This window comes from Podarcis tiliguerta, assembly GCF_965153285.1.
Source record: "Podarcis tiliguerta genome assembly, chromosome: 9".
Lineage (NCBI taxonomy): Eukaryota > Metazoa > Chordata > Lepidosauria > Squamata > Lacertidae > Podarcis > Podarcis tiliguerta.
The window spans coordinates 9718650-9745821 of record NC_139542.1 but is presented as its reverse complement, the minus strand read 5'-3'; the positions used below and the strand labels follow the sequence as shown (position 1 = coordinate 9745821).

Genomic DNA, 27172 nt, shown 5'->3' with positions numbered 1-27172 from the left:
GAGTCCAGTGCAGGGCATGAACGCTCAGAAGAGAAGGGATCTTCTATTTATTTCCTCATTTATAAACGTTCACTTTACAGCCCTCTCCTAAACTTGTCAGTGAAGCGTACACCAATGTGTATTCAATAAAACAAGGCCCCATTAAAAACAACACAGCACAAAACCATCATTAAAATGACTGGATAATCAAGAAGGTTTTGAACAGCTGCATCGGCCTGCCAGCACAAAAACGGGTCCTGAAAGTTGGAAGCGAGAAGGAAGTCATGCTGAATCTCTGCTGGAAGAGTGTTCTGCAGCCTGGGATCAGCAGCACTAAATGCCTGACATCTAGCTGAGGCTAGCTGGGCCTCTGTAAGATGGTGTGCAAGTCACAGGGCATCTCCAGATCTCTGTCCTGGGCAAGGCTGGACCAAGACATTTTGCTGCCTGAGGCAATGAACAAGATGCATCCCTACCCCCTATTCCATGCACAAGGCACCAACTAAACTGGCAGTAGACTCTCACTTTGATACTAGCAACAGGATAGCACTCTGTGGCACACTTGGAAGACGCAGCAGCCTTGCTTAGGGGGTCCAGGACAATTTGTGTGGCATACACAGCGATATCCGCTAGCAGAGGGCAAATGGCCTGGAGCTGAGGAAGATTAGTCAGGGGGCTGTTGCCACTGTCTCCTAGCATTCCACCTGAGGCAGTCACCTCACTCTGCCCAATGGTAGGGCCGGCCCCAGTCCTGGGTATGTGACATGAGGCACTCGCCAGCGGTACATGGATACTGGCCAGTGATGACATTTATAGACTCCTGATCAGATTGCTTGGAAACTTCCCGCCAACTTCTGGTCCGCACGCCATGGTCGAAATTCAAAGTTCAAAATTCAGCTACTGGAAAAAGCGGGGGGGGGGGGGCAGTGATCACTTTTGCTGTTCCACTTGGAGCACACAGTGTATTGCCATAGAGTTCCCAGCAGTTGGAGTTATTACAGGGAGACACTTATCTGCAAATCCAAATGGATGATGGGATGATTCTCTTTTGACTATATATGGACCAGCACTCGAGCGTAAACTTGGGAAGCTGCCTCATTCAGAACATTGAGCCATCTAACTCTGTGCTGTCTGCACTGACTGGCAGCATCTCTCCAGGATTTTAGGCAGGCCTCTCCCAGCCCTGCCTGGAGATGCCAGGAGTTGAACCTGGAACTTTATACATGCAGAGCAGATGATGAGTATGAGTTTGCTGTGATGGTGCCAGAACACCCCACTGAACTTACCAGTATAATTGTTCTGTATGTGCCAACCACTAACTCTTCATCCTGCTTTCTGTGCTCATGTCCCTTGCTTGCTTAGGGCTGAGAAGGGAAAAAGCACCAGAGAGTTCAGCTGGGAGTGGATCCAAACCATTGACCTTTCACTAAAGCAGTTACTGCAGTCTTTCAACTGGGCGGAAGTTGGTCGGTCCTGAGATTTTCTCCGTTTGGTGAACTTGTTTTTAAAAATGAAATAAACCCAAGAGACTCAGGCCACGATCCCAAAACTGCTGCTGCACCATCTTAAATTGCATTCACTTTAGTGGAATGCAATATTTAGCAGAATATTTAGCAGGTGTCTTGATTTCTTTTCTGTAAGTTTTCATATTCTGGGACTATCCGCATGCAAACTTTCATTAATCAAACTCATGGAACTGTTTGCCACAGGAATTTGTGACAGTCAGCAACTCAGTTGTCTTAAAATGTGGGTTAGAGGGGAATTCTGTTCAGGAGCTGTCAGCTAGGCTGGGTGGGACCTCTGTGTTCAAAGACTGGGCGTAGCAGAGGCTGGGGAGAAAGCCAGAGACTTGTCTCCACCGTGCCTTGCTCATAACCTTCCTAGAGGCCTCTGGCTGGCCACCGTTAAGCCTTGGACTGGAGACAGAAATTTGTTCCTGTCCAATATGGCAGTTGCAATGTTTGATTAGATGGAAGAGTTCATTTCAGTTTGCTTTAAAAAAGAAAGAAAGAAAGCTTTTCTCAAGAGCCGGAGGGTGAAGAGCTGTGTTTCCCCATTTGGTATCATCCATATGTTGTTGTGATACAAGTTCCACCACCTTGGACCATTGGCTGTGCTGCCTGGGACTGATAGGAGCTGGAGTCCAAACAAATCGGGAGGACACCATGTTTGGGAAGAGATCTTTATTAGGCAGATCACTGACAGAAGGAACGGGGGTTGTTCTGGACTGAAGAACCTGACTCAGATGCCTCCTGGTTTTTAGAGTTTTTAGAGAATTGATCATACTCCCAATATTATTATTGCCTACTCTAGTGAGAGGAGGCCATATTTCAAGGATACTTATTGAGGTACCTTCCAGAAGTTATGGATAAGAACTCCCGTTAGACCTAGCCAGCATGGCCAGTGGTCAGGGATGATGGGAGCTGTAGTCCAGCAGCATCTGAACTAGTGAAACGGTCTCCTTGGGAATTGGTGGTGGACTCTCCTTCCTTGGAGGTTTTTAAGCAGAGGTTGAACTCTGTCATGGATGCATTAGCTGAGATTCCTGCATTGCAGGGGGTTGGACTAGATGATCATTGGGTCCCTTCCAACTCTACACTTCTATGGTTCTATGGTTCTGAGGTACCACTGTACAATGTAATAATGACTATCACCACAATAGTGTTGTCAAACTGGGAAAGGTCCCGCTGCATTGGGGAGCCTTGGGACAGTCTGTCCCTCAACCAAATGAACCTGTGGAATCAAAGAATTGTAGAGATGGAAGGGACCCTGAGGGTCATCTAGTCCAACCCTGTGTAGTGCAGGAATCAATTACAGATGGACACCCAACCTTTGCTTAAAAACCTCCAAGGAAGGAGAGTCCACCACCTTCTGAGGGAGTCCACAAATCATGCTCCGGTGGCACGACAGCAGCAGGAGGCTCCATTAACTAAAGTGGTGCTTCAGGTTAAGAACAGTTTCAGGTTAAGAACGGACCTCCAGAATGAATTAAGTACTTAACCACTGTATAAAAACAGTTAACTGCATGCATGAAAGCAATTTTAAAAACTCTCAAATACTACCTGTAGCTATCTGTCTATGTTTAAACCAACCATGGCTTAGACATAAAAGCAATTCAAATCCAAGACAGATCCCTGCTGGGATAAAGATCTCCATTTAGAAAGCTTGTTGAAAGGGGAATACCTTTAGCAAGTGCTGGAAAGACAATAGGGAAGGTGCCCCCTCTGATATATGGTGGGATGGAGTTCCACAGGAAAGGTACCAGCACACTAAAGGCCCGATTCTGCTATTGTGTGGAACTGACCTCTGTTGCAGATATTAAATATTGCGCAGTTTGAAGCAACTGGAAGCATAAGAACTGGTCACAGATGAATGGATGGAGGCAAGATCCATAGAAAGCAAGGCAGATCTTTATTTTTCAACAGAGTTCCCTCCCCTCCTTGCAAGGAGGTAGGAGAGACCCAGAATGATGGTGCGCAAGCCCCTATAAAGACTTTTGAAATTGCCCACCTTGTACCCCAAGACCCCCCCCCCCCCCAGAAACATCATACATACATCACAGAAGGAGGCAGTCTCCAGCGGAAATTTGAGAATGTTGCTTCTCTCCTGTCTGCCAGGATACCTGATCATGCCTTACTTGATTGCATTTTCTGGGTAGCCTGGCCATGAGATGGTAAATACTTAGTTCCTGGATCTCTTACACCTATTGATAGTTTGCTCAGCTTAACATATACTTTCCAGACTGTATTTGCAGGAAATGGCCTTACAGTCTAAAGACAACTGGAAAGCTTTTCCGATTTCCTTCCTCCTTGCAGAGAAATATCTGAGGTCAATTTGGGAGAGTCAAAATGGCTTCGGTATTGCTCTCCTGTACAGTGGAACCTCAGGTTACATACGCTTCAGGTTACATACGCTTCAGGTTACATACACTTCAGGTTACAGACTCTGCTAACCCGGAAATATTACCTCAGGTTAAGAACTTTGCTTCAGGATGAGAACAGAAATCGTGCTCCGGCGGTGTGGCGGTGGCAGGAGGCCCCATTAGCTAAAGTGGTGCTTCAGGTTAAGAACAGTTTCAGGTGAAGAACGGACCTCCAGAACGAATTAAGTACGTAACCCGAGATAGCACTGTACAATCATACCTCTTGTTATGTTTGCTTCAGGTTGAGAGCTTTCAGGTTGCGTCCCGCAGCAACCCGGAAGTACCGGAAAGGGTTACTTTCGGGTTTCGCTGCTCGCGCATGCGCAGACACGGAAAATGAGGTTACGCGCATGCGCAGAAGCGGCGAATCGCAACACGCGCATACGCGGGTTGCGTTCTGCTCATGTTGCGAACGGGCCTCTGGAATGGATCCCGTTTGCAACTAGAGGTACCACTGTACTATTTCAGACATGTGGTTTATATACTCATGTGTATGTGTTTGCCTTGTACATTTATGAACATTTATTTTATATTTGGGACCTAAGAATTATTGTAACACACCCTCCAAGTTGCATGTTCCTTTAGTGAAGAGATGAAGAACGTGAGGCCTCTATCTCTCTCTGACTCCTTGCTCTGGGTCCTCCAGTGGCGTAGCGTGGGGGGTGCAGGGGGGGGCTGGCCGCACCGGGCGCAACATCTGGGGTTAGGGGGCGCAAATCCACGGGTTAGGGGGCGCAAATCCACGGGTTAGGGGCGCAAATTACTTGCCTTGCCCCGGGTGCTGACAACCCACGCTACGCCACTGGGGTCCTCCTCTCCTCATTTTACGTGGCTGAAATGTATCCTTGAACTCTGACAATGTCTTGCTTGCTAGGATGGAGGGCAGTGCCTGTCTGGCCCCCCCACATCTATGTTTGCCACACACACACACACACATCAATGGTTTGCGGCCCCTGCAATGCTGCTTGCAAGGGAATGTGGCCCTCAGTCTGACCTAGCATGCTGTGAGTGGAGCTCTCTGGATCAAGACCTTCAAGGTTTCCTCTGCTGGTGTTGCAGGAATTAATGTATAGGTTGGGGGGGGGGGTTGCCCCTCCAGCAGATATCATGCACATGCAGCCCACTACCGAAATCAGCACAATCACTTTTGTGACTTTTGTGATTTGTCCCCACAAAACGCTTCATCACAGTTTCCTCCTCCTTATTCAAAGGGCCTCTGCTGCACGATACCAAATGTAACAATTCCCTGATAGATGTATCTATGCACTGGCTCACTGGGAAAACTTCAGAAATTCATATAGACATGTGAGGTCAGCTACTCAGCAGCCCCTCTGCCTGAGTGATAATTCCTGGCATCCTGATACCTGAGTTCCAGACAGGTAGCCATTCCAGAAATAACAAACCCAGATGAAGACAAAAGGGTGTGATTAACTTGGCTGGGAAACAGGGAAATGTAAATATCTTTTTTGTTACACTTGATGGGTGTTTGGTGGAGGGCAAGGAGAACCATGGGGCAGGGTCCAGGATGCTCAGATTACTGCCACCAGACCTCCCCTTTCATGATGTAACCATGATGTATTAGTGATGTAGTTTTTTTGGGGGGGGTAACATGGGGATTAGCAGCTAATAAAAGTTTGGGTTCTCTTTTGTTCGGAGCTTCCATCTTGTTCCTTCTGGTGGCAGGTGGGAGTCCTGTCACGACAGTCTTCAATAAAGACCAAGCTACTGTTTTGCTCTGGTATTCCTGGCTGGTGTCCTTGTTTTTTGTCCAAGGGAGCCCTCAGATTTCTCTGTTAACACTGGTGTTATCAGGTTACTTCCTTACAGCATAAAAGGTGGGTAAATCCTCTTCGTCCCTGCCTGTAGAAAATTTGCTGCCGTGAATGAACCAGCTCGGCAGAGTTCGGTTGCCACAACAACCAAGCCCTAACACACCAAGCACACATGCTTAACGGCGCTCAGTTGTCTCCTTTCTACCGGGAGGCAAAGATTTGCCGCTTTGTGAAAACTCTGAAGCCAGCCAGCCAAAGTCTGATACAATATTTGCACACGTCTTAGCTGCCAGATTTTGTGTGGAATTTTGCTACTTTCACCTGCTGGTATGTATTCTTCCAATTGCAATTTTAGCTAAGAACAGTTGTAGTTCTGAGAAAACACACCCAGGTCTAAGCCCCACAGAAATATGGACTGCGGTTGTGTGGCAAATTCCATCTTTTTACAGTGTAAAGATAATCTACAAACTTCAGTTTGATCCTGCAAGTTTGGTGGTTGGAACCATGTATGTATGTATGTATGTATGTATGTATGTATGTATTATTATTATTATTAACATAGTGTTGTTGTTTTCCAGATGCAAGGAGAAAATGCCCTTTAAATGCTTTCAAAAGCGTTCCCTTAACAAATCCGGGCTTTTGGATTCCTTAAACGGCCAGCGCTGGCGTTTCCTGAAAAATGGCTTGGACGATTTCAGGGATGGTTTCCCTCCCCCTTGTGACAACATTGTCATCCGACGCCCAAAGGGGCTCACCCCTATTATTCTCCCTAGTAAACCTGAGGACCCAGGCAAAATGCAACAGAGGGCCAAAAGGATGCTAACCAAGCCCCAGACGAAGACCTCCAAAATCAGCCCAAATCTGCAAGCCAGAAGGGACTACATTGCTCAGATTGAGTACTGCCTTAGCCAGCACCCCTTAGCCCTCTACCCTCATCTAGAAGAAAGCATTCCACCAGAGGTAAGGTTCAACATTTGTGCAAAAATTATTTCAGCTAATGCTGAAACAAATCTAAAGGGTTGTCATATGGAGATATGATAGCCATCTTCAAATATCTTAAGAGCTATCACATAGAAGATGGAGGAAACTTCTTTTCTCCTGGTTAGGCCTCGAACCAATAGCTTCAAGTTACAAGAAAGGAGATTCCCACTAAACAACAGGAAGAATGGGGGAGGATTTTGTTTCAGGTCACATAGAAAGGCAAATCTACCTAATGCACACTTCCTGCAGCAACACATGAAATGAAACCAACTCATCTTTTGACATTCACACAACACATGGTAGAATTACCATTCTCTTAATTTTTAAGGGCAGTTTTCTGAACAAGCAATGTGTAGAAAAATGCATGTACAGTGGTACCTCAGGTTACAGACGCTTCAGATTACAGACTCTGCTAACCCATAAATAGTACCTCGGGTTAAGAACTTTGCTTCAGGATGAGAACAGAAATTGGGCAGTGGCAGCGGGAGGCCCCATTAGCTAAAGTGGTGCTTCAGGTTAAGAACAGTTTCAGGTTAAGAACAGACCTCCAGAACGAATTAAGGTCTTAACCTGAGGTACCACTGCACTAAATGCATGCATAAAAGTGGGTCTATTAATTAAAACAGCATGCAAAAATGCATTACATTAGGCAAAGTCACATAGAAACTTGTATACATTAGGAGAAATTTAAAGCAAGCTGCCGACAAATATTAATGAGGACTCTTTTTAAAAAATTGCAAACAGATGTGGAAATGTAGAGAAGATTGGAAAAATGAGAAACTGAGAGAAAATCAACTTGATAGATTTGCCTATCCCTAATTGTGACACAGGCCGTTTCCGGCTCACTTGTTTATTGAGCATGCATCCTGATCAGTCTGCGGGCAACTTAAATGACATTGTGTCGAAGCAGGCACTATCCACACTTTCCATTGCCTTTTTCTATCACTTTCCTTCTTGCAAACAGTCTAGTCCTTTGGGGAAGTGGGATTGTTTGCAAGAGCTACAGATCACATTTAATTGCACAGCTTAAATTTGCTGGTATTTGATTTGGATGATGATATTGTAAAGTTATATTCCCTCCTTCCACCCAAAGGGGCACAGGGCAGCAAATGAGAAAACATCTAATCACAATTTGCATGCTACCACTGAGATTTCACCACTGAAGGGGAGTTAGTGAAAGGAATAATCTGCTGTGCACCACCGGCATCGTTTGCTATATCTCTCACGCGATACCAACAGGGGATTCTCTGTAAAATACAAATGAGAGGAACTTCCCTTTTCGGGCTCTCACACCTCACAAATACGGTGGGGGAACAGGGTTCTTACTGCAGGGGACTTTTACTGATGTTGTAAGGGGCATCAAAGAACCATGCTCATAATAGACTGAAGCCAACCCGAAACTGAAGCCATCAATCGCTTGGCAGTTTGTGGTCCAAACTGAAAGGCCATCATTATTCCCATGCATTTTCCTGAATTTTGTTTATAAGGATTATATGCCCAGCTCACAATGAGGTCCATTATTTCTAATGCATTTCTGAGAAGTTTCCTTACATCTACGCTTGTTTGTAGAAAGAAGTTTTGGCTGTTTCCAAATGGGATTTTCTTGTGGTGCTGCTCACAGATGCAAATATTTCCCCACCAGCAGCAGCAACTGTAGAATGTTGTTGGCATCAAGATGCCAGCCTGTATTCCAACCCTCATCTAATCAAGGTTTGCCATTTCCTTGGAAAATCCCTTAAATTTCCTTTTTAAGAACATAAAACAGTGGTACCTCAGGTTACATACTGTTATGTACTGAGTTGAATAGGATCCAAACTGCAGCAGTCTGACTGGTCCTAGAACAATAGGATCCAAAATGCAGCAGTCTGATTGGTCCTAGAACAGTAGGATTCAGAATGCAGCAGTCTGATTGGTCCTAGAACAATAGCATTCAGAATGCAGCAGTCTGATTGGTCCTAGAACAATGCAGCAGTATGATTGGTTGGCAGGAACCACCCAATCATGCTCCAGACAGAAGTGAATCCACAACCTGATTGGCTTACAGTAGAATTCCGGAATTAGCCAGTCATGTGCAGCTCATTGTGTAAATAATGTATATAAAGCAGATACTTTGAGGGGACTTTCATTCATTCCTCCTCACCACTATGAGCTGATTAAAGAGCAGTAAATCACTTTGCGACTCTGAGTATATTTCACATACGCTTCAGGTTACATATGCTTCAGGTTACAGACTCCGCTAACCCAGAAATAGTGCTTCAGGTTAAGAACTTTGCTTCAGGATGAGAACAGAAATCGGGCTCCGGCGGCGCAGCAGCAGCTGGAGGCCCCATTAGCTAAAGTGATGCTTCAGGATGAGAACAGTTTCAGGTTAAGTACGGACCTCCGGAACGAATTAAGTACTTAACCCGAGGTACCACTGTACTCACAATATCCAAATGACCATTGCATATACCAAGAGTCTAATGACAGTCCCATGGCAGAATATCAATGTTTGGCAATTATAAGGCCCGCAGCGGCTAGAATAAAGATTAGGCATCCCCTGTTGCATAATTGCTGATTTGATTCATCTATATTCCCCAGCAGAACTAAGAGAGGGGATTGTACAATTTTCATACTACAAATTGATTCTATTTCTTTAAAGACAACAGACCAAAATTTCTACACCATGCTGGTGGCTGGATCTTACATTAGATAGGGATGGGAGAGTCTGTCACTTTTGGTTTCTCTCTGTTTCTCATTTTTCCAGTCTTCAGTTTTCCACATTTCCGTATCAGTTCATGAATTAAAAAAAATATCCTCATGAAAATTCAACAGCATTTAGTGCAAATGTCTCATGACATCCACATGTTCTCTGCTGTTTCCTCTAATGTACAACCTGAGGCAGAATTGCAAAATATGTCCCCGTCACCCCAAGCCAGCTAAGGTGGTATATATATCACCAGAGGCACAAAATCCCTTCCTCCTGAGATAAGGTTACCAGATGTCCCTGTTTCCCAGGGACAGTCCCTGGATTTGCAAATAAATCCCTGGACAAATTCCATCCCTGGAGTGTCCCCGGATTTCATCTAATGTCCCCGGGAAATGCAGCAGCGGCAGTCTCAGCAGCCCAGAGCAGTTGGCTCTGGCTGGCTTCAGAAGCTGCTCAGAAGTCCCCATATGATGGTGGTGCAGGGGCTCTAAGATGCAGCTTCCGGGCTGCCTCCACCTTCCCTGACCCCAGCAACTAAGCTGTGAAGGGAAGCTTCATGCTACCTATCGGAGCAGCCTCCCAACTCCTACTTGCGTGCAAGCAGGAGCGGGGCAGGGATCTCTCAGCTGTGAAGGGAGGCTTCAGCTGCCTATCAGAGCTTGCGTGCAAGCAGGAGTGGGGAGCAATCTCTCAGTTAGGCAACAGGAAGCCTCCCTTCCCAGCTGAGGGATTCCTGGTGAGGAATGTAGGAAAAAGAAACAAGATCTAAATAGATTAGCAAGGCAGACTATACAATTGGGAAATGAAATATGGGTAATAGAAATGGTGCAACAAGGAAGGAAATGCAAACATTTGCTAAAAGTAAAAATGTGCTTCGTTGCAAACAACTTTGCCAAGAACTGGAACAAGCTGCAGTTGGGAGCGATGCAGTTAAATTCTGGGCCTTAGTAGCATCAAAATCTGAGCAATGGAAAGCTGAGGTTGATGCACATATTATGGCTGGTAAGTGGGAAGGTTTCTTTTAAACAAGTTTTTAATTCACAATTTCTTAATGGCAAAGTATATTCTGACATCTGCCCCCCAGAATTGAATGAAACTGATCTGTGAACTCCTTTAAAGGTCAAATAACTGATAAATGCATTCAAATTGTCTTACTAGGTACAAAACTGAAACATCCCGTTCATCAAGCAGAAAACATTGCTATGCATTAGAAGTGCCACTTAATTTCCATATCGTGGTTCCCAGGTCTATCAGCATCCCTGGGACTGTCCCCACACGTCCTTGGTCCAACGCATGTAGGAGGTCACACTCCAGGCTTGCTGTTCTCATCTGTCCCAGGAGAGGGTGACCTAGCATTGATGACTCATTCTCATGACTCATCATAATAGTGTCATGCTTGGACCACTTACTCTGGTAAGGTTCATACTGCCTTCATCATCCATCCCTGCATTGGTGGTGAACTTCTATAAAATATTTCCTATGGTGATCTCCACACTTCCTATGATTGTGCCATAGTGCAATCAATTTAGCCTTAATTTTTAAAAAGAGTTGTCCCCCAGGGGTGCTGAAAGATACTCAGAGTTGCAAAGTGATTTCATGCTCTTTATTCAGCTCATAATGGTGAGGAGGAATGAATGAAGGTCCCCTCAAAGTATCTGCTTTATATACATTATTTACACAATGGGCTGCACATGATTGGCTAATTCTGGAATTCTACTGTAAGCCAATCAGGTTGTGGATTCACTTCTATCTGGAGCATGATTGGGTGGTTCCTGCCAACCAATCATACTGCTGCATTGTTCTAGGACCAATCAGACTGCTGCATTCTGAATCCTATTGTTCTAGGACCAATCAGACTGCTGCATTCTGAATCCCATTGTTCTAGGACCAATCAGACTGCTGCATTCTGAATCCTATTGTTCTAGGACCAATCAGACTGCTGCAGTTTGGATCCTATTCAACTCAGTACATAACACCCTATTCAACTCAGTACATAACAGGTGCCAACTTGGAAAAATATTGGGTTGGGCAGGTACATCCCGTCTCATATAATGATGAATGGCAATGCCCAATAAACAGCAACATCCTACAACCTGTGTGCAAATTTTGTGCAAATAAACAAAGATGAATGTAATGCATCACAGATGAAAATATTCCCCCCCCCCAAATTTTAAGGGGTATATGAATGCTTTTAAATAAATAAAAGTAAAATAAAAGCCAGCGACTGATACCTCAATGAGGGCTGGCTTAAATTTTGTTCAAGGAAGCCAAACTCTTGTTCCATTTACACTGAGAAATTATTTCTGGCTTGTTTTATTCTTAGCTTTTCAAGGAAGTTCTAAGCATCTTGGACCCAGAGATGCTTCCGATGAATGAAGATGTTGTTGCTGATGCTGACATTACACAGGAGCACCCAGTTCCCTCTGCAGTTCCGTCTCGGTTGGAGGACAAAAGAAAGAAGCAATCAGGGGCCATGCTCATTGGCTGGTGAGTGTCAGGGATCACACAGCAAAAGAGCATGATGGGTCGCTTCTGAAAGAATGAAGGTACTGAAATAATGATGGCGGTGGTGGTAAGGAAAAGATAAGTACCATATATAAACCAGAATTCCCTGAATGCCAAGATCCATGTTTGGGGCAGGTTCTTACACCAAAGGAGAACCCCAGCAGAGAATTAAAATCATGAAATAAGTGGCAAAGTAAAGCAGGGAAATATAGGCTGTTCATCCTTTAAAATATGTCCTTGTGAGTTCCAAAACTTCCCTCTTCCCCTAGCATAGAAAAAAACCACATGTTAGGTATGTTAAAATTTGTTTACTTACAACTTCTTCCAATATTAGTTTCAAACGCTTTTCCTTACAGCAGTCAGGAAAAGCTGCATAGGCAGTCATACCTGGCTTAATTACAGTGGTGAAAGTTCCTAATTATTGGGTAGGATTGGAACTCAAGAGTGGCTTGTGAGAGCCATGTGGCTAAGCTGGAGCAACCAGCTTAGTCCCTTCACATGCTGAGCTCCTCAGGCTGACTGAAGGGAAGCAAAGGCTTGATTGCCTGGTCCTTCCTAAGGTGAATAAAGCCTGGCAGGACAGCTTGCTCTATGGTATTAACTCCTTCATGCATTAATTAGACTTAAACTTGTTGGCTAAATGAGGTTGGTTATCCCATAGCTGCAGCACCTAATAATGTGGACAGCAGAAAACAAGGGTCCAGTGATACTTGACAGATTATGGGCTCCTCTAAATAACATGTTGATTTGTTCTCGAGATGCTATTGGGACAGTCATATGTGATTCCACTTCCATCTATCTATCTATCTATCTATCTATCTATCTATCTATCATCTATCTTGTATACCACTTCATATTTCAAGAGAAATCTCTAAGTAACTTACACATCCCAAAGAAAAAATATGTACAAATTCCACATACAATACAAAACAATGCTCTTTGTCGTCATCCTCCTATAGTTGCGCTATAAGAAACATGATTAAGCAACAAAGATATCTGAAAACAATGTACATAAGTAACATAAATAAGAGCCACATATTCAAATTGTACACAAAGCATCAAGATACAATTATGAAAATGGAACATAATTACAATATATGTATCATCTGGAAAATCTCACAAATATTACCCAAAAGCGCACATATAAATAATAACACAATCACCAAAACCATTCATAAGCACTCTACTCAAAACTACTGTATTTTTCGCCCTATAGGACGCACTTTTTCCCCTCCAAAAATGAAGGGGAAATCTGGGTGCGTCCTATGGGGCGAATGCAGGCTTCGCGGACCTCTCCGCAAACAGCAGGAGCGCTCCCGCTGCTGGCGGAGAGGTGCCTGCATGCTGAAGCCTGCGCGCGCTGAGCTCAGCGCGTCCAGGCTTCGCGGACCTCTCCGCCAGCAGCGGGAGCGCTCCCGCTGCTGGCGGAGAGGTGCCTGCATGCTGAAGCCTGCGCGCGCTGAGCTCAGCGCGTCCAGGCTTCGCGGACCTCTCCGCTAGCAGCGGGAGCCAGCACTGGGCTCCCACGGCTTGCAGAGAGCTGCCTGTTTGGGGGCTGGGGTCGGGGGAAGCTCGGGCTTCCCCAACCCCGCGCCTGGGGGGGAAATATTTTTTTTCCTTTATTTCCCCCCCAAAAAACTAGGTGCGCCTTATGGGACGGTGCGTCCTATAGGGCGAAAAATACGGTAATCTGAACACAAAACCCCCCACATACCCTATTATTATTCAACAGTTGCACTCTCCTTACATCCATCTGCTTCCCATCTTGCTCAAATAAAAGTAAGAAAACCTGAAACCTTTCCATATTAAGTGATAGTCAGCTCTGTCTCTGTTGCACACCCAACACCTGGAACAAGACCCTGAGGGACTGCTGAGAACTATGAAGCAGCTTATAGGGTTAGGCCTTGTGATGGCCTGGGACTTGGGCTTGAACTCGGAACCAGAGGAGTCTCAGTCTGCACCGGATTCTTTGCCTCAGGCATCATCTGAACCAAGTCTGGGGCCTGATCCTGAAGAGTCCCAGTCTGCACAGGTTCCCCTGCAACAAACACCAGCTGGGCCGAATTAGGGGCCTGAGCCTGCCCTGACTCCAGATGCGGGGATTACCTCATTGCCTTCTGCTGTGCCATCACTTACAGCTGCTCCACTACCGGTTGGGTCAGGGGAGGCTGAGGTGGCCCCTGGGTCTAGTAACCCACAGACGTCTCCCGAACTGCAGGGACTAAGATCTGAGAGAAGGAGAGATTCGCAGGAGGAGTGCTTGCCTTCGGGTGAAACAGGGAGGTGAGTCACCGGGGGATCAGGACCAGCCGCTACCCTGACAAAGATAAAAGGCTGTCGGACCCTGCCCCAGGTTGCGGGAGCAACATTGCTGTTTGCTAGAACCTGCCTCTGCCTGGTCTCCTGCCTTGTGTCCTGCCTGACTGACTCCCAGCGGAACCTTTGGACAGCGTTTCATGGGTTACCCCTGGGCCAGCACAGGCCTTTTCTATTTTTCCCCCCTCAGTTTGCATGTGCCAAAGTTTTGGGGGTGGTCCATTTCCAGTAACTGCACACCCCACAACTTCCTGCTGAAATCCCACGACTTTTTCTACGATAAATGTTCTGGCTTATTTTTTGTTCCACTTTACGGACAACCAATATGTGGCAGACAATATGGAGCTATATGGTCCAGTGGTCCGACATGGTAGAAAGCATCTCCAGATGTTTCTGTTCACGTTCCTCTGCCTGACTTCCCCTGAAATCATTTCACCCCAAATGTATTTTCTCCTGTCAAGGATTACTTCTGGTCTCAGAACCATATTAAGAGAAAAACAACAGGGGCAAAGCACTTGTGGGGAGATGGGCAGTGAGGTGCAGGGAAGGTTCCTCTGCCCCCTTGAAGTTGCCCTCGGTCACCCTGTTTTATAGCACAAGGACATACATTTTCCACAAAGATCTGCTGCAGCGTGTAATTTTGCCATGCTTAAGGTTGGTTCGGTCTGTCTGAAGGCCAGTGTAAAACTTGAACCACAGATGCACTGCCTGGCTCTTGAATGCCACCTTGTGGGGTTCAATGGGTCCAGTGCTTGCAGAGCCTTTGGAGAAAGAGAAAACGGTAGCTTCTGAGAAGAAGAGCCTGCTAGATCAGGCCAATGGTCCATCTACTTCAGCTTCCTCTTCTCACAATGACCAACAAGATGCCTGTGAGAAACCTTCAAGAAGGATCTGAGGACTCTACCCCCTACTTTGGTTTCCAGCAACTGGTCTTCAGAAGCATTGCTCCCTCCAGCTGTGATTTTGTTGTTGTTGTTTGGTCGTTTAGTCGTGTCCGACTCTTCGTGACCTTATGGACCAGAGCACGCCAGGCACTCCTGTCTTCCACTGCCTCCCCCAGAGCACGCCAGGCACTCCTGTCTTCCACTGCCTCCCCCAGTTTGGTCAAACTCATGTTCGTAGCTTTGAGAACACTGTCCCACCATCTCATCCTCTGTCGTCCCCTTCTCCTTGTGCCCTCCATCTTTCCCAGCATCAGGGTCTTTTCCAGGGAGTCTTCTCTTCTCATGAGGTGGCCAAAGTATTGGAGCCTCAGCTTTAGGATCTGTCCTTCCAGTGAGAACTCAGGACTGATTTCCTTAAGAATGGATACGTTTGATCTTCTTGCAGTCCATGGGACTCTCAAGAGTCTCTCTCCTCCAGCACCATAACTCAAAAGCATCAATTCTTCAGCGATCAGCCTTCTTTATGGTCCAGCTCTCACTTCCATACATCACTACTGGGAAAACTGATAGCTGTGATAGAATCATAGAATCATAGAATCATAGAGTTGGAATAGACCACAAGGGCCATCGAGTCCAACCCCCTGCCAAGCAGGAAACACCATCAGAGCACTCCTGACATATGGTTGGCAAGCCTCTGCTTAAAGACCTCCAAAGAAGGAGACTCCACCACACTCCTTGGCAGCAAATTCCACTGTCAAACAGCTCTTACTGTCAGGAAGTTCTTCCTAATGTTTAGGTGGAATCTTCTTTCTTGTACTTTGGATACCAGTGATAACTGGTAGGAAACATTTATCCAGCAGAGGAAGCTTCTAGGCAGGCGTTCAGTATTGGAGGAAGAACATAAACATAGACTTGATCTCCTCCCGCAGGGCCTGTAAGACAGAGCTATTCCGCCTGGCCTTCAGTTTGAATTAGCATGATTCTCATGGGAAAAATTAATGTTGTATATCGGAAAGATAAGGTGAAATAATGAAACCAGTTGAACTGAAATAAACCTCATAATATGAAATACAAAGAAATTTACTGGATAATAAAAATAACAAGAAGCAAAATGTATAACAGGACAAATGTAACTAATAGTAGTTGCAAATGAATATAGATAGACAACAAGAATTGTGTAAATAGAAGGATTTATTTGTGTACAAATATTCTATGGACAAAAATGGACAAATATGGAAGAGGAACAATAATATGCAAAATGGATAAATAGCAAGTGTGTATGTGGAGTATGTGACTGAAAAACCAATAAAGATTATTTTTTTAAAACAAAGGAATTAGCCTGATTCTCTATTCCCTTTTCCCTTTTCTCTTCTATGAAGAAACCCTTTCTGGGACCCCACATTTAAATTCTTCCCTGGTCTCCTTGCTGGCTCTAGTAGGACCAACTTGGCCAGTTAGCCCTGGTGATCATGTCTACTGACTGGGTCCCCCGCCCCCCATGACCCCTGAATTTTTGAATTTTATTGATATTGATGCTGCATTTTATGTTGTATTTTATGCTGTTTTATGCTGTTTTTAAGTCGCATTTTAAACAATGTTTTATATTCGCTGATTGCTGCCCTGAGGCTGGTTTTTAAACCGGGAAGGGCAGGGTATAAATAAAAAAAATATTATAATGAATTTATTATTATTATGGCTAGTAGCCACTGATATCCCTCTCCTCCATGAATTTGTCTAATCCATCACTGCCTTCTGTGGGAGTGGGTTTCATAGTTTTAACCATATGCTGTGGGGAGAAGTCCTTTCTTTTATCTGTTTTGAATCTTCCAACATTCAGCTTTGTTGTATGTTTACAAGTTCTAGTAAAAAGTCTAGTTCTAAGGATGTGGGTGGCGCTATGGTCTAAACCACTGAGCCTCTTGGGCTTGCTGATCAGAAGGTTGGTGGTTTGAATCCCTGCGACGGGGTGAACTCCCGTTGCTCTGTCCCAGCTCCTGCCAACCTAGCAGTCCGAAAGCACGCCAGTGCAAGTAGAGAAATAGGTACCATTGCGGCGGGAAGGTAAACGGCGTTTCCGTGCACTCTCATTTTTAGTAATGCTGTTTAGTCATGCTGGCCACATGACCCGGAAAGCTGTTGGTGGATAAACGCCGGCTCCTCAGCCTGACGTGAGATGAGCGCCACACCCCATAGACACCTTTGACTGGACTTAACCCTCTAGGAGTCTTTTAGCCGCCCACACTTTTTTTTTACAAGTTCTAGTGTTATGAGAGAGCGAGAAAAACTTTTTTCTATCCATATACTCCATGCAATGCATTTTTTTTAAAAAAAATAAATTTCTATCATCTCGCTTCATACTTGCCTTTTCTCTAAATTAAAACACTGTGAGGACATGTGACTCATTTATGCTTTTAAATATATTTTTTAGATGTTTTACATTTTATTTTAAATTGTATTCTTTCACTGCTTTGGTGTTTGCTGCCTTGCCCTTCCTCCTTGAGAGGAGAGGATAATGGAAATTTAACAAACAAACAAGGGAATGGGTTGCACCGTTAATGGTTTTGTTCTACAATTGCTTCCAGCAGCAAGGACCCCAAAGGCAAGGACCCGTACAAGTGGTTCACTAAAACAGAAATAGCAGCAAGAGAAAGAGAGGCCAGGATGAATTATGTCCCTCCCGTTGGCGAGAATGTGAAACAAGCTGCCAAGGAGTTCTGCAGGTGGTTTGATTCTCTGGTGAGCAAAATAATCCCTGCATGCAATCTTGCTGAAAGACCAGAAGTAGGTTTTATGCTGCAGATTAATGTCTCAATGTTGCATGTGGGGAACTGCAAAAGCAAGGACTGACTTGTCCGGAAGGTCCGTAACTCTGTGGCAGAACATTGCATACATTGCAGAAGGTCCAAAATTACAGTATTTTTCGCTCTATAGGACGCACTTTTTACCCTCCAAAAATTAAGGGGAAATGTGTGTGCGCCCTATGGAGCGAATGCAGGCTCCTTGGCTTCAGTGATAGCAACACGAAGCCTCCGAAGCACAGAGGGAGCGCTCCCTCTGCGCTCCGGAGGCTTTGTGTTGCTTTCGCTGAAGCCTGGAGAACGAGAGGGATCAGTGCGCACCAACCCCTCTTGCTCTCCAGGCTTCAGGGATAGCTGCCTGAAGCCTCCGGTGTGCAGCGGAAGGTCCCGCTGAGCTCCGCAGGCTTTGGGTTCCTTTTGCTGAAGCTGGGAGAGCAAGACTCTCCCGGCTTCAGCAGGGAGGGAGTTGCACAGCGCCCCTTCAGCCAAGCGGGAGGAGAAATGGAAGGGGCTCCGTTTCTCCTGCCGCTTCGCTGAAGGGGTGCTGAGCAGAGAGGGGGAGAATTTTTTTTCTTGTTCTCCCCCTCTAAAACAAGGTGTGTCCTATAGTCAGGTGCGCCCTATAGAGCAAAAAATATGGTAAATTCCCAACATCTCCAGGTAACACTGAGAAATACCTCCCTCTCTGAAACCCTGGAGAGCTACTGCTGGTCAGTGCAGACAGTATTGAGCTAGATGGACCAATGGTCTGACCCAGTATAAGGCAGCTTCCTCTTTTTCCTGTTGTGATTCTGTACTGGGGATCGGTGAATCTGACCATTTCTGTTCCGTATTATTTTCAGACCTTTTCATTCCATTTTCACATTAATCTGTGGGTTTTAAATTTACTCCCAAATTTGTATTTTCTCTCAGAATATGCAATGTTTGTATTTGTATTCCCTGCCATGTTTTCCTGTCAGAATTGATGCATTTCAACTTTAGCAAAATCCAGAACAGGTTAAGCTCCAGTCTGAGAGGTGTCGCTCATCAAGTCATATCAGTTGGAAGAGGAAGAGAGGATGGGGGGTGAGGAAAGAGATGTGAGTGGAGGGGCCCCTCTTCCCACCCTTTGGAGCCCCTGGGAAGCTCAACAAACCTGCTGTAACTGGACCTGGGTGTGGAGAGAACGTCTGAATGGGACACAATTGTGGGCAGCTCAGGGGCGGAGCAAGGTGGGTGTGGACCGCCCTAGGTGTCATCACTGGGTGGGTGACATTCGGCGCACCGCCTGCCCGCGACTCCTGCCTACCCCGAACCGTTGGGGCAAGGGGAGAGTTGAGCCACTTTGGCGGCCTTTTGCCCTCCCCTCTTTGTTTTGACAGCCCCACGCTCCCGGGAGCATGGGGAGATGATAGGAAGGAGGCTGGTGAGCAAACAAGCAGAGGGGTGGAGGGAAGGAGAGAGGCAGAAACTCCCTCAGGCCATCCTGTAACCCCCCCCCCCCAAAAAAAAGCTCAACAACTTTGGCCAACCCTCCCCTAAAGAAAGCTCAACAACTTTTGTCAATCAACAACTCCTGGCAATCACAATGAGTAGATCACAGCCAATATTTTTATACTGGGAGTAAATTGCAGTCTCTTGGGAGTCCAACTAGATTTCAATGCGGGGTGTGATTGTGACAAGAAATTTTCCGCACCGGGTACCACCTGACCTTGCTACGCCACTGGGGCAGCTGAGGAAGCAACATCCCCCTTGGGCCTGCCCATAGAAAACAAGTCAAGAGTTTCAAATTAGTGTGATGTCCACCGTTTCCAGAAACTCTTCTTGTCATGAGACTTTTGTGGATTAGCGAAGAGTTTGTTTGGACCTTGGCAAGAACCTAGAGGCTGAGTGGGAGGCTGTGTCAGAAGGAAAATGAATCGATACTGATTTTTATATATCAGTAACTTTGTATTGGGACGCGGGTGGCGCTGTGGTCTAAACCACAGAGCCTAGGACTTGCCGATCAGAAGGTTGGCGGTTTGAATCCCCATGACAGGGTGAGCTCCTGTTGCTCGGTCCCTGCTCCTGCCAACCTAGCAGTTCGAAAGCACACCAGTGCAAGTAGATAAATAGGTACCGCTCCAGCGGGAAAGTAAATGGCGTTTCCGTGCGCTGCTCTGGTTTGTCAGAAGCGGCTTAGTCATGCTGGCCACATGACTTGGAAGCTGTATGCCGGCTCCTTCGGCCAGTAAAGTGAGATGAGCCCCATAGATCTGAATCCAAACTGGACCTGCAAGCAGCCAGTGTGGGGCTTGCTATCAGTCTCAATCAGCTGATCAATAGGGAACTCCTTAGGTGCAGCTGATCCTTGATTGGTTATGTTCTGAATCACTAGAAGCCTGAGCTTTTTGTAAGTCGCCCTCCTCGCAAGATTTCATGCTGTTAAGACCTAAAACTGATTCTTAAGTTTACTAAAATAAAGATAAAAATCAAATGATTTTTTTATCAAGGGATATTTACCAAGGCTAATCTGCAATTGTGAATGGCGAAAATATACTCGAGTTAATAAATATCCCTTTTGTTGGAATATATTTATAAATAATATAAACATAAATATAAATATAAACCTGTTTTAATTGAATTACCATTCCAGGGTGGAGAGAAATACGACATTGATGAAGCCACCATTATAAGCCTCTTTGATACAAATTACCAAACCAAGCCCCCGTTGTCTGGCCCGATACACGTTGAGGAGCTGAACTATTTGCCTGCTGAGTTGCGGAAGTATGTAGGGATGCCATCTCCCCAGACAAGCCTGAGAAGCGATGCTCATCAAGGTAGCCATTCCAAGGTAAGCAACCCTTGGGTCCCCAGGTTTAGTCATCTTGTACTTGCTATGCTGTTCTTTGGGATAAAGCAAAGAGCTTGGGCAAAGGAGTGCTTTAATCTGCTTCAGTTGCATACAACTGAAGTGCTCTAATCCCTCTTGCAAAAGGGTGACTGTTATGTACTGAAGTTCTCACCCTGGGCCAGCAGGGGGATACTGCAGATAGTTCAGGTCCACATATGCAAATAAGGGATCGAAAGTGACGTTCAGTGATTGGATAGTTAGAGAAAGTTGTTACAGTTACGTTGTACTGGAGCTCTATATAAGCAGACTGGCTGAACCCTTCAGTTCAGTTCTGTTCTGGCCTGTGAATAAACAAGAGCTGTTTGAAGAATCGCTGTGTCGTCTGATATGTTCACCCACAACTTAACCGTGACAGTCTGGACGCAGGGGTCAGCAATTTTTTTCAGCAGGGGACCGGTCCACTGTCCCTCAGACCATGTGGTGGGCCAGACTATATTTTTTAGGAAAAAATGAATGAATTCCTATGCCCCACAAATAACCCAGAGATACATTTTAAATAAAAGGACACATTCTACTCACGTAAAAACACGCTGATTCCCAGACCGTCCGCGGGCCGGATTTAGAAGGCAATTGGGTCAGAACCGGCCACCAGGCCTTAGTTTGCCTACCCATGGTCTGGAGGCACCCAGTGTTTGAGATGCAGTTTTAAAAAATGCAATGAGAGATGATATTATTATAATATTATTATTATCATTCAGGAATCTTGTCAATCCAAGTCTGAGAAGATCAGGTATGGTGCCTGGTACCTGGACCCAAAGACTTGGAAGAAACAGAAACCTTTAGAAGATCCAAAAGCAAAAGACAGAAGCTCCAGGAATTCAAAGAGGGCATTGGGTGAAAAGGTATTACCAAATACTTGGGGGTGTGTGTATGTGTATGTGTGTGTGTGTCTTTCTCCGAATGAAAGACTCCGCATCAGTCATGCAGTCAACGAAAGAGTAACATTGGGATGTATAATACTACTACTAGTACTAATAATAATTTTATTATTTATACCCTGCCCATCTGGCTGGGTTCCCCCAGGCACTCTGGGAGGCTCCCAACAGAATTAAAAGCACAATAAATCATCAAACTTTAAAAGCTTTCCTAAACAGGGCTGCCTCCAGATGTCTTCTAAAAGTCAGATAGTGGTTTACCCCTTGACATCTGAAGGGTTCCCCAGGGAGGGTGCCACTACCGAGAAGGCCCTCTGCCTGGTTCCCTGTAACTTGGCTTCTCACAGTGAGGGAACCGCCAGAAGGCCCTCAGAGGAGGACTTCTGTGTCCAGGCTGAGTGATATATATCATGTATGTAGCTGTCACAAGATGTATGAATACTGGGACCTTAGGATGAAAGGTGGGTAAAAATGATGATGATGATGTGCAAAATGGGACCAGAAAAGTGAATGGAAAGGCAGCAGCAGCATCTCAGCCGCCTCGATCTTGGTCTGATCTCTGCTCAGATACATATTGCCCCCTCTTGCAGAATCCCTAACAATTGCAGTTAAGGCTCTCCCCCTAGTGGACTTAATTTGCACATCTGCTGGCTGAAGCCACTCCAGGAGGACCTCAACAGATTAATGGCTATGTAGTGCTCTGTAGATCCAAGTTGTTTAGGGCTTTGTAAAGGTAAAGGGACCATTAGGTCCAGTCGCGGACGACTCTGGGGTTGCGGCGCTCATCTCGCTTTATTGGCCGAGGGAGCCGGTGTACAGCTTCCAGGTCATGTGGCCAGCATGACTAAGCCGCTTCTGGCGAACCAGAGCAGTGCATGGAAATGCCGTTTACCTTCCCGCCGGAGCGGTACCTATTTATCTACTTCCACTTTGACATGCTTTCGAACTGCTAGGTTGGCAGGAGCAGGGACCGAGCAACGGGAGCTCACCCCGTTGCGGGGATTTGAACCACCAACCTTCTGATCGGCAAGCCCTAGGCTCTGTGGTTTAACCCACAGCGCCACCCGCGTCCCTAGGGCTTTGTAGGTCAAGATAAAATCCCTGCGCCTGGTTTACTAGCTTATATTGGCATCCGAGGCACTTAATGCCATTGAACTTAATGGGGGCTGTTGCGAATCATGCCTGCTCTGACTGCATAGCCCTGCTCATAATGAATGCCATCAGGCCAGTGTTCCACTTCTGGGGGCCCTGGAAACACAGATAATACATTTGTGTGTGTTCGCACTCAGTTGAGCGGTGAGGGAAAGGGAGAGACGCAGAGGGGGTGAAGAAGAAGAAAAGAGCTGGGGTGGGGGAAGGGAGGGGGGAAATAGTCCCTCAATGTGCATTCCCCCCCCCTGCCCAATTTTTTTATTGATTTTCCACATTTATCAAAAATAAAACATAACACATCACACAACCAAGAAAGACACAATACACTACAATAAACTACCGTATTTTTCGCCCCATAAGACGCACCGGCCCATAGGATGCACCAAGTTTTTTTGGGGGGAAATAAAGAAAAAAATGTATTTCCCCCCCAGGCGCTTGTGGGGCCGGCAGTGGGGAGAAGCGCTCTTCTCCCCACCACCCGCCTGCAGACCAGGTCCGGGGACAGCAGGAAGACGCACTGCGCCTCCCAGCTGTCCCCGGAGCTTGCAGGGCTGGCAGCGGGGAGAAGCACGCGTCTCCCCGCCGTCAGCCTCCAAACCACTTCGGGAGACAGCATGATGGCGGTGTTCCGCCTCCCCGCTGTCCCCCGCCCTTGTGGGGCTGGTGCTGCGGCTCTCCTGAAGCCTGGAGAGCGAGAGGGGTCGGTGCGCACCGACCCCTCTCGCTCTCCAGGCTTCAGCGAAAGCCTGCATTCGCCCCATAGGACGCACACACTTTCCCCTTCATTTTTGGAGGGGGGAAAGTGCGTCCTATAGGGCGAAAAATATGGTAAACACGAAAGAAAATTAATGTTAACTACCTAAATCTCTTTATATTGGTGACTGGCTTCCTCGAATCCCCTCTAACTGAATTTCATTATATCACCTGTATAACAGTTCTCCAAATTCATATTTCTCGTAATATTAACTCCTTTCATTTACTAACCTCTTCACCTTTGTTAATATTCAAATCCTTAATATTAAATGCCACATATTCTTGTTCTACTCCTAGTCCTATTTATTACTTCCAAGAATTTTCTAATTATCTTATCTCACAATATTTAGCTAGGTATTCTTTAAATTTCTCTCAATGTGCATCTTAACATGCTTTGGTTTGGAATCACTTTCCAGGATATGGAGATCATGCAGCTTCATGGAACGTACGCTTTTAAGGAATTCCTTGAAGGAAAAGGCTACCGGATCCCAGATGTAAGGCTTAAACTCACACATTTATTATCAGTGATCAAGAACAAGTTTGGTTGCTCCCTTTCTATATACTGAGGCATTGTTTTGGGGGGCTAGAAAATGCTTCTGAAAACCAGTCACTGGGAATCCCAAGTCAGGACAGCGGTATTTATATTGTGTTCATTAAATTCGTATACCGCCCTTCATCCATAGATCTCAGAGCGGATCACAACATATAGGGCCTAGGACCCTCTCGTACCTACGGGACCGCCTCTCCTGGTACGCCCCACGGAGGACCTTACAGTCTACAAATAATAACATCTTGGAGATCCTGGGCCACAGAGAGATTAGGCTCACCTTGACCAGGGCCAGGGCCAGGGCCAGGGCCTTTTCGGCCTTGGCCCCATGCTGGTGGAATGCTCTGCCACAAGAGACCAGGGCCCTGCGGGATTTGACATCTTTCCGCAGGGCCTGCAAGACGGAGTTGTTCTGCTCAGCCTGACTCCCCTTTTCTTTTTGTATAAGAACAAATATGAAAGAGGCCTCCCAGAATTCTCACAGGCCCATATAAGCTCAGTGTAAACACTTGGGCTGATGAGCACTTATTGTTCCCAACCCTAGCCCTGCGGAAAGCCTTCTAATTAGAATTTGATTTTGACCTGTTTTTAGGAGGTAATTTAATTATTGTTTGATTTTATACTAATGTTATGTATATACCGTATTTTTCGCTCTATAAGACGCACCAGACCACAAGACGCACCTAGTTTTTGGAGGAGGAAAACAAGAAAAAAATATTCTGAATCTCAGAAGCCAGAACAGCAAGAGGGATCGCTGTGCAGTGAAAGCAGCAATCCCTCTTGCTGTTCTGGCTTCTGTGGTAGCTGCGCAGCCTGCATTCGCTCCATAAGACGAACACACATTTCCCTTTACTTTTTAGGAGGGAAAAACTGAGTATTATAGAGCAAAAAATACGGTACTTGATGTTAGCCGCCCTGAGCCCGACTTTGGCCAGGGAGGGCAGGATACAAAGTTTTATTTATTTAATTTTATTATTATTATTATTATTATTATTATTAAACTACAATATGAAAAACACAAAATACGTAATAATTCTAAAAATTGTGCTCATCTCCTGCTTAAGGGCTTCTCATAAGCATCTGGTTCCCTACTGCGAGAACAGGATGTTGGAACAGATGAGATTTTGGTCCAGCAGAGCTCTTCCTTAGGAGGAAGAGGGCCTCCTCATGAGTCAGACCTTTGATCCATCTAACCCAGTATTGTCGACATCAGGGGTAGTCAACAGGATGGCCTCCAGATGTTGATGGACTCCAGTTCCCACCATCCCTGGCCATTAGCCATGCTGGCTGGCTCTGCTGGGAATTGTATTCTGGGGTGCAACACGTTGGCACTTGCTGGTCTATACTTAGCAGGAGTGCCAACTTGGCCCCATGACTGTGGGTGCTATGCAGCATGCATGGCCCTGGCGCTGAAATTTGTGGGTGCCCGGCTCCTTCATGAGGAATTTTGTGGGTGCTCAGGCACTCAAGAGCCCCAGGGAGTCAGCACCTATGGCTCTTAGGGTTTCAAAGGGCAGAGCAGATACCATATAGGAGCAGGAGTTTCTCAAACATGGGTCCCCAGCTGTTGTTTGACTACATCTCCCATCACCCCTAGTCGGCTAGGGGTGATGGGAGTTGTAGTCCAACAACAGCTGCAGACTCAAGTTAGAGAAGAAGAGAGTTTGGATCTGCTATCCCGCTTTATCACTACCCTAGGGAGTCTCAAAGCGGCTAACATTCTCCTTTCCCTTCCTCCCCCACAAAAAACACTCTGTGAGATGAGTAGGGTTGAGAGACTTCAGAGAAGTGTGACCAGCCCAAGGTCACCCAGCAGCTGCATGTGGAGGAGTGGGGAAGCGAACCCGGTTCACCAGATTACGAATCTACCGCTCTTAACCACTACACCACACTGGCTCTCAAACAAAGGAGAAACACAGGATTAGATTGTAGTCACTGGAGTGGCCTTCAGCAACCTAGTGCCCTCCATAGGTTTTAGACTACAGCCCCACCAGCCCCTTCCAGGTGGGAGTTTTAGTCGAGAGGTGTGAAAGACGCACTACAGAAAATAGTGAAGAGTTCCATTTTTTAAAAAAACAAACCAAAGTCTGTGTGTTTTGATCCAGTTCTTGCAGCAGATGTTGGCTGTAGAAGAAGCAGCTGGACCAAGAGTGGGGGTCCTGAGACGCTCCAGGAATGAACTTCAGAGGTGTGAAGAGCCGGGAGAAGATTTTGCATCAACAGTGGGGAATTAATATAAAAGCTTGAACTTATCAAGAGGAGGCCTAAGTGAGCGTGGGTCTACTGTAGGCCAGCCTAGTGGTTGGAGCGATTGCCTGGCTGGGTTGAGGGAGGTGTGGGGGTGAGCAAGCTGGTTTTGAGGGGGGGGGACTGGAATTGAGGTTCAATAGCAGGGAGCCAGGGGTCCTAGGGGGGGGCAGTGGAATTGGGGAGGGAAGAAGGAACCAGGCAGAAGATTTGGGGTGTCGTTTTGAGGGTTTTCACAACAGCACTTAAAGTGAAAGTGTTTTCGTACTAATGAATTTTTTTTTAAAAAAAGGAATCCTCCTATTGGGCAGGTTACTACCATTTTACTAATATTTTAATTATTATCTTCCCCCAAATCTTCCAGCAAAACCTTTCAGAACACTTTAGAATAGATAGATAGATAGATGATAGATAGATAGATAGATAGATAGAGAGATAGAGATGATAGATAGATAGATAGATAGATAGATAGATGATAGATAGATAGATAGATGATAGATAGATGATTGATAGATAGGTAGATAGATAGATGATAGATAGATAGATATAGATAGATGATACGTAGATAAATAGATAGATGTAGATAGATAGATAGATAGATAGATGATAGATAGATAGATAGATAGATATGATAGACAGATAGATGATAGATTAGATAGATAGATGATATGATTGATTGATAGATAGATAGATAGATAGATAGATAGATAGATAGATAGATAGATGATAGATAGATAGATAGAATTACTAATTTAAAAAGTGATGAAAAGGATTGGTGCATTTTAGGTGAACAGACCCTTCCCAACCCACATGGCTGCATCAAGCCTGCTTGTTTGGGCGAAAATGCAGCAGGCTATACATGCAGGCAAAATGCAGTAGT

The 27172-nt window shown here is 45.7% G+C and overlaps 1 protein-coding gene across 3 annotated transcripts; it reads left to right on the top strand.

The window, feature by feature from the left end:
* Positions 1 to 5814: 5814 nt before the first annotated feature.
* LOC310657616 (protein FAM47E-like) lies at positions 5815 to 26707 on the top strand. Of its 3 annotated transcripts, none has more exons than XM_083398551.1 (8): positions 5816 to 6000; positions 6252 to 6633; positions 11667 to 11830; positions 17631 to 17784; positions 20461 to 20658; positions 21417 to 21560; positions 23915 to 23992; positions 26151 to 26705. In XM_083398551.1, the coding sequence occupies exons 2-8, from the start codon at positions 6265 to 6267 to the stop codon at positions 26277 to 26279; spliced, it is 1236 nt and encodes a 411-aa protein (XP_083254677.1). In that variant the 5' UTR covers positions 5816 to 6000; positions 6252 to 6264; the 3' UTR covers positions 26280 to 26705. The 3 variants fall into 3 exon arrangements, with proteins under 3 accessions (XP_083254679.1, XP_083254677.1, XP_083254678.1); XM_083398552.1 differs by having other exon boundaries at positions 5817 to 6000; positions 17634 to 17784; XM_083398553.1 differs by lacking the exon at positions 21417 to 21560 and having other exon boundaries at positions 5815 to 6000; positions 26151 to 26707.
* The last annotated feature ends 465 nt before the right edge of the window (positions 26708 to 27172 follow it).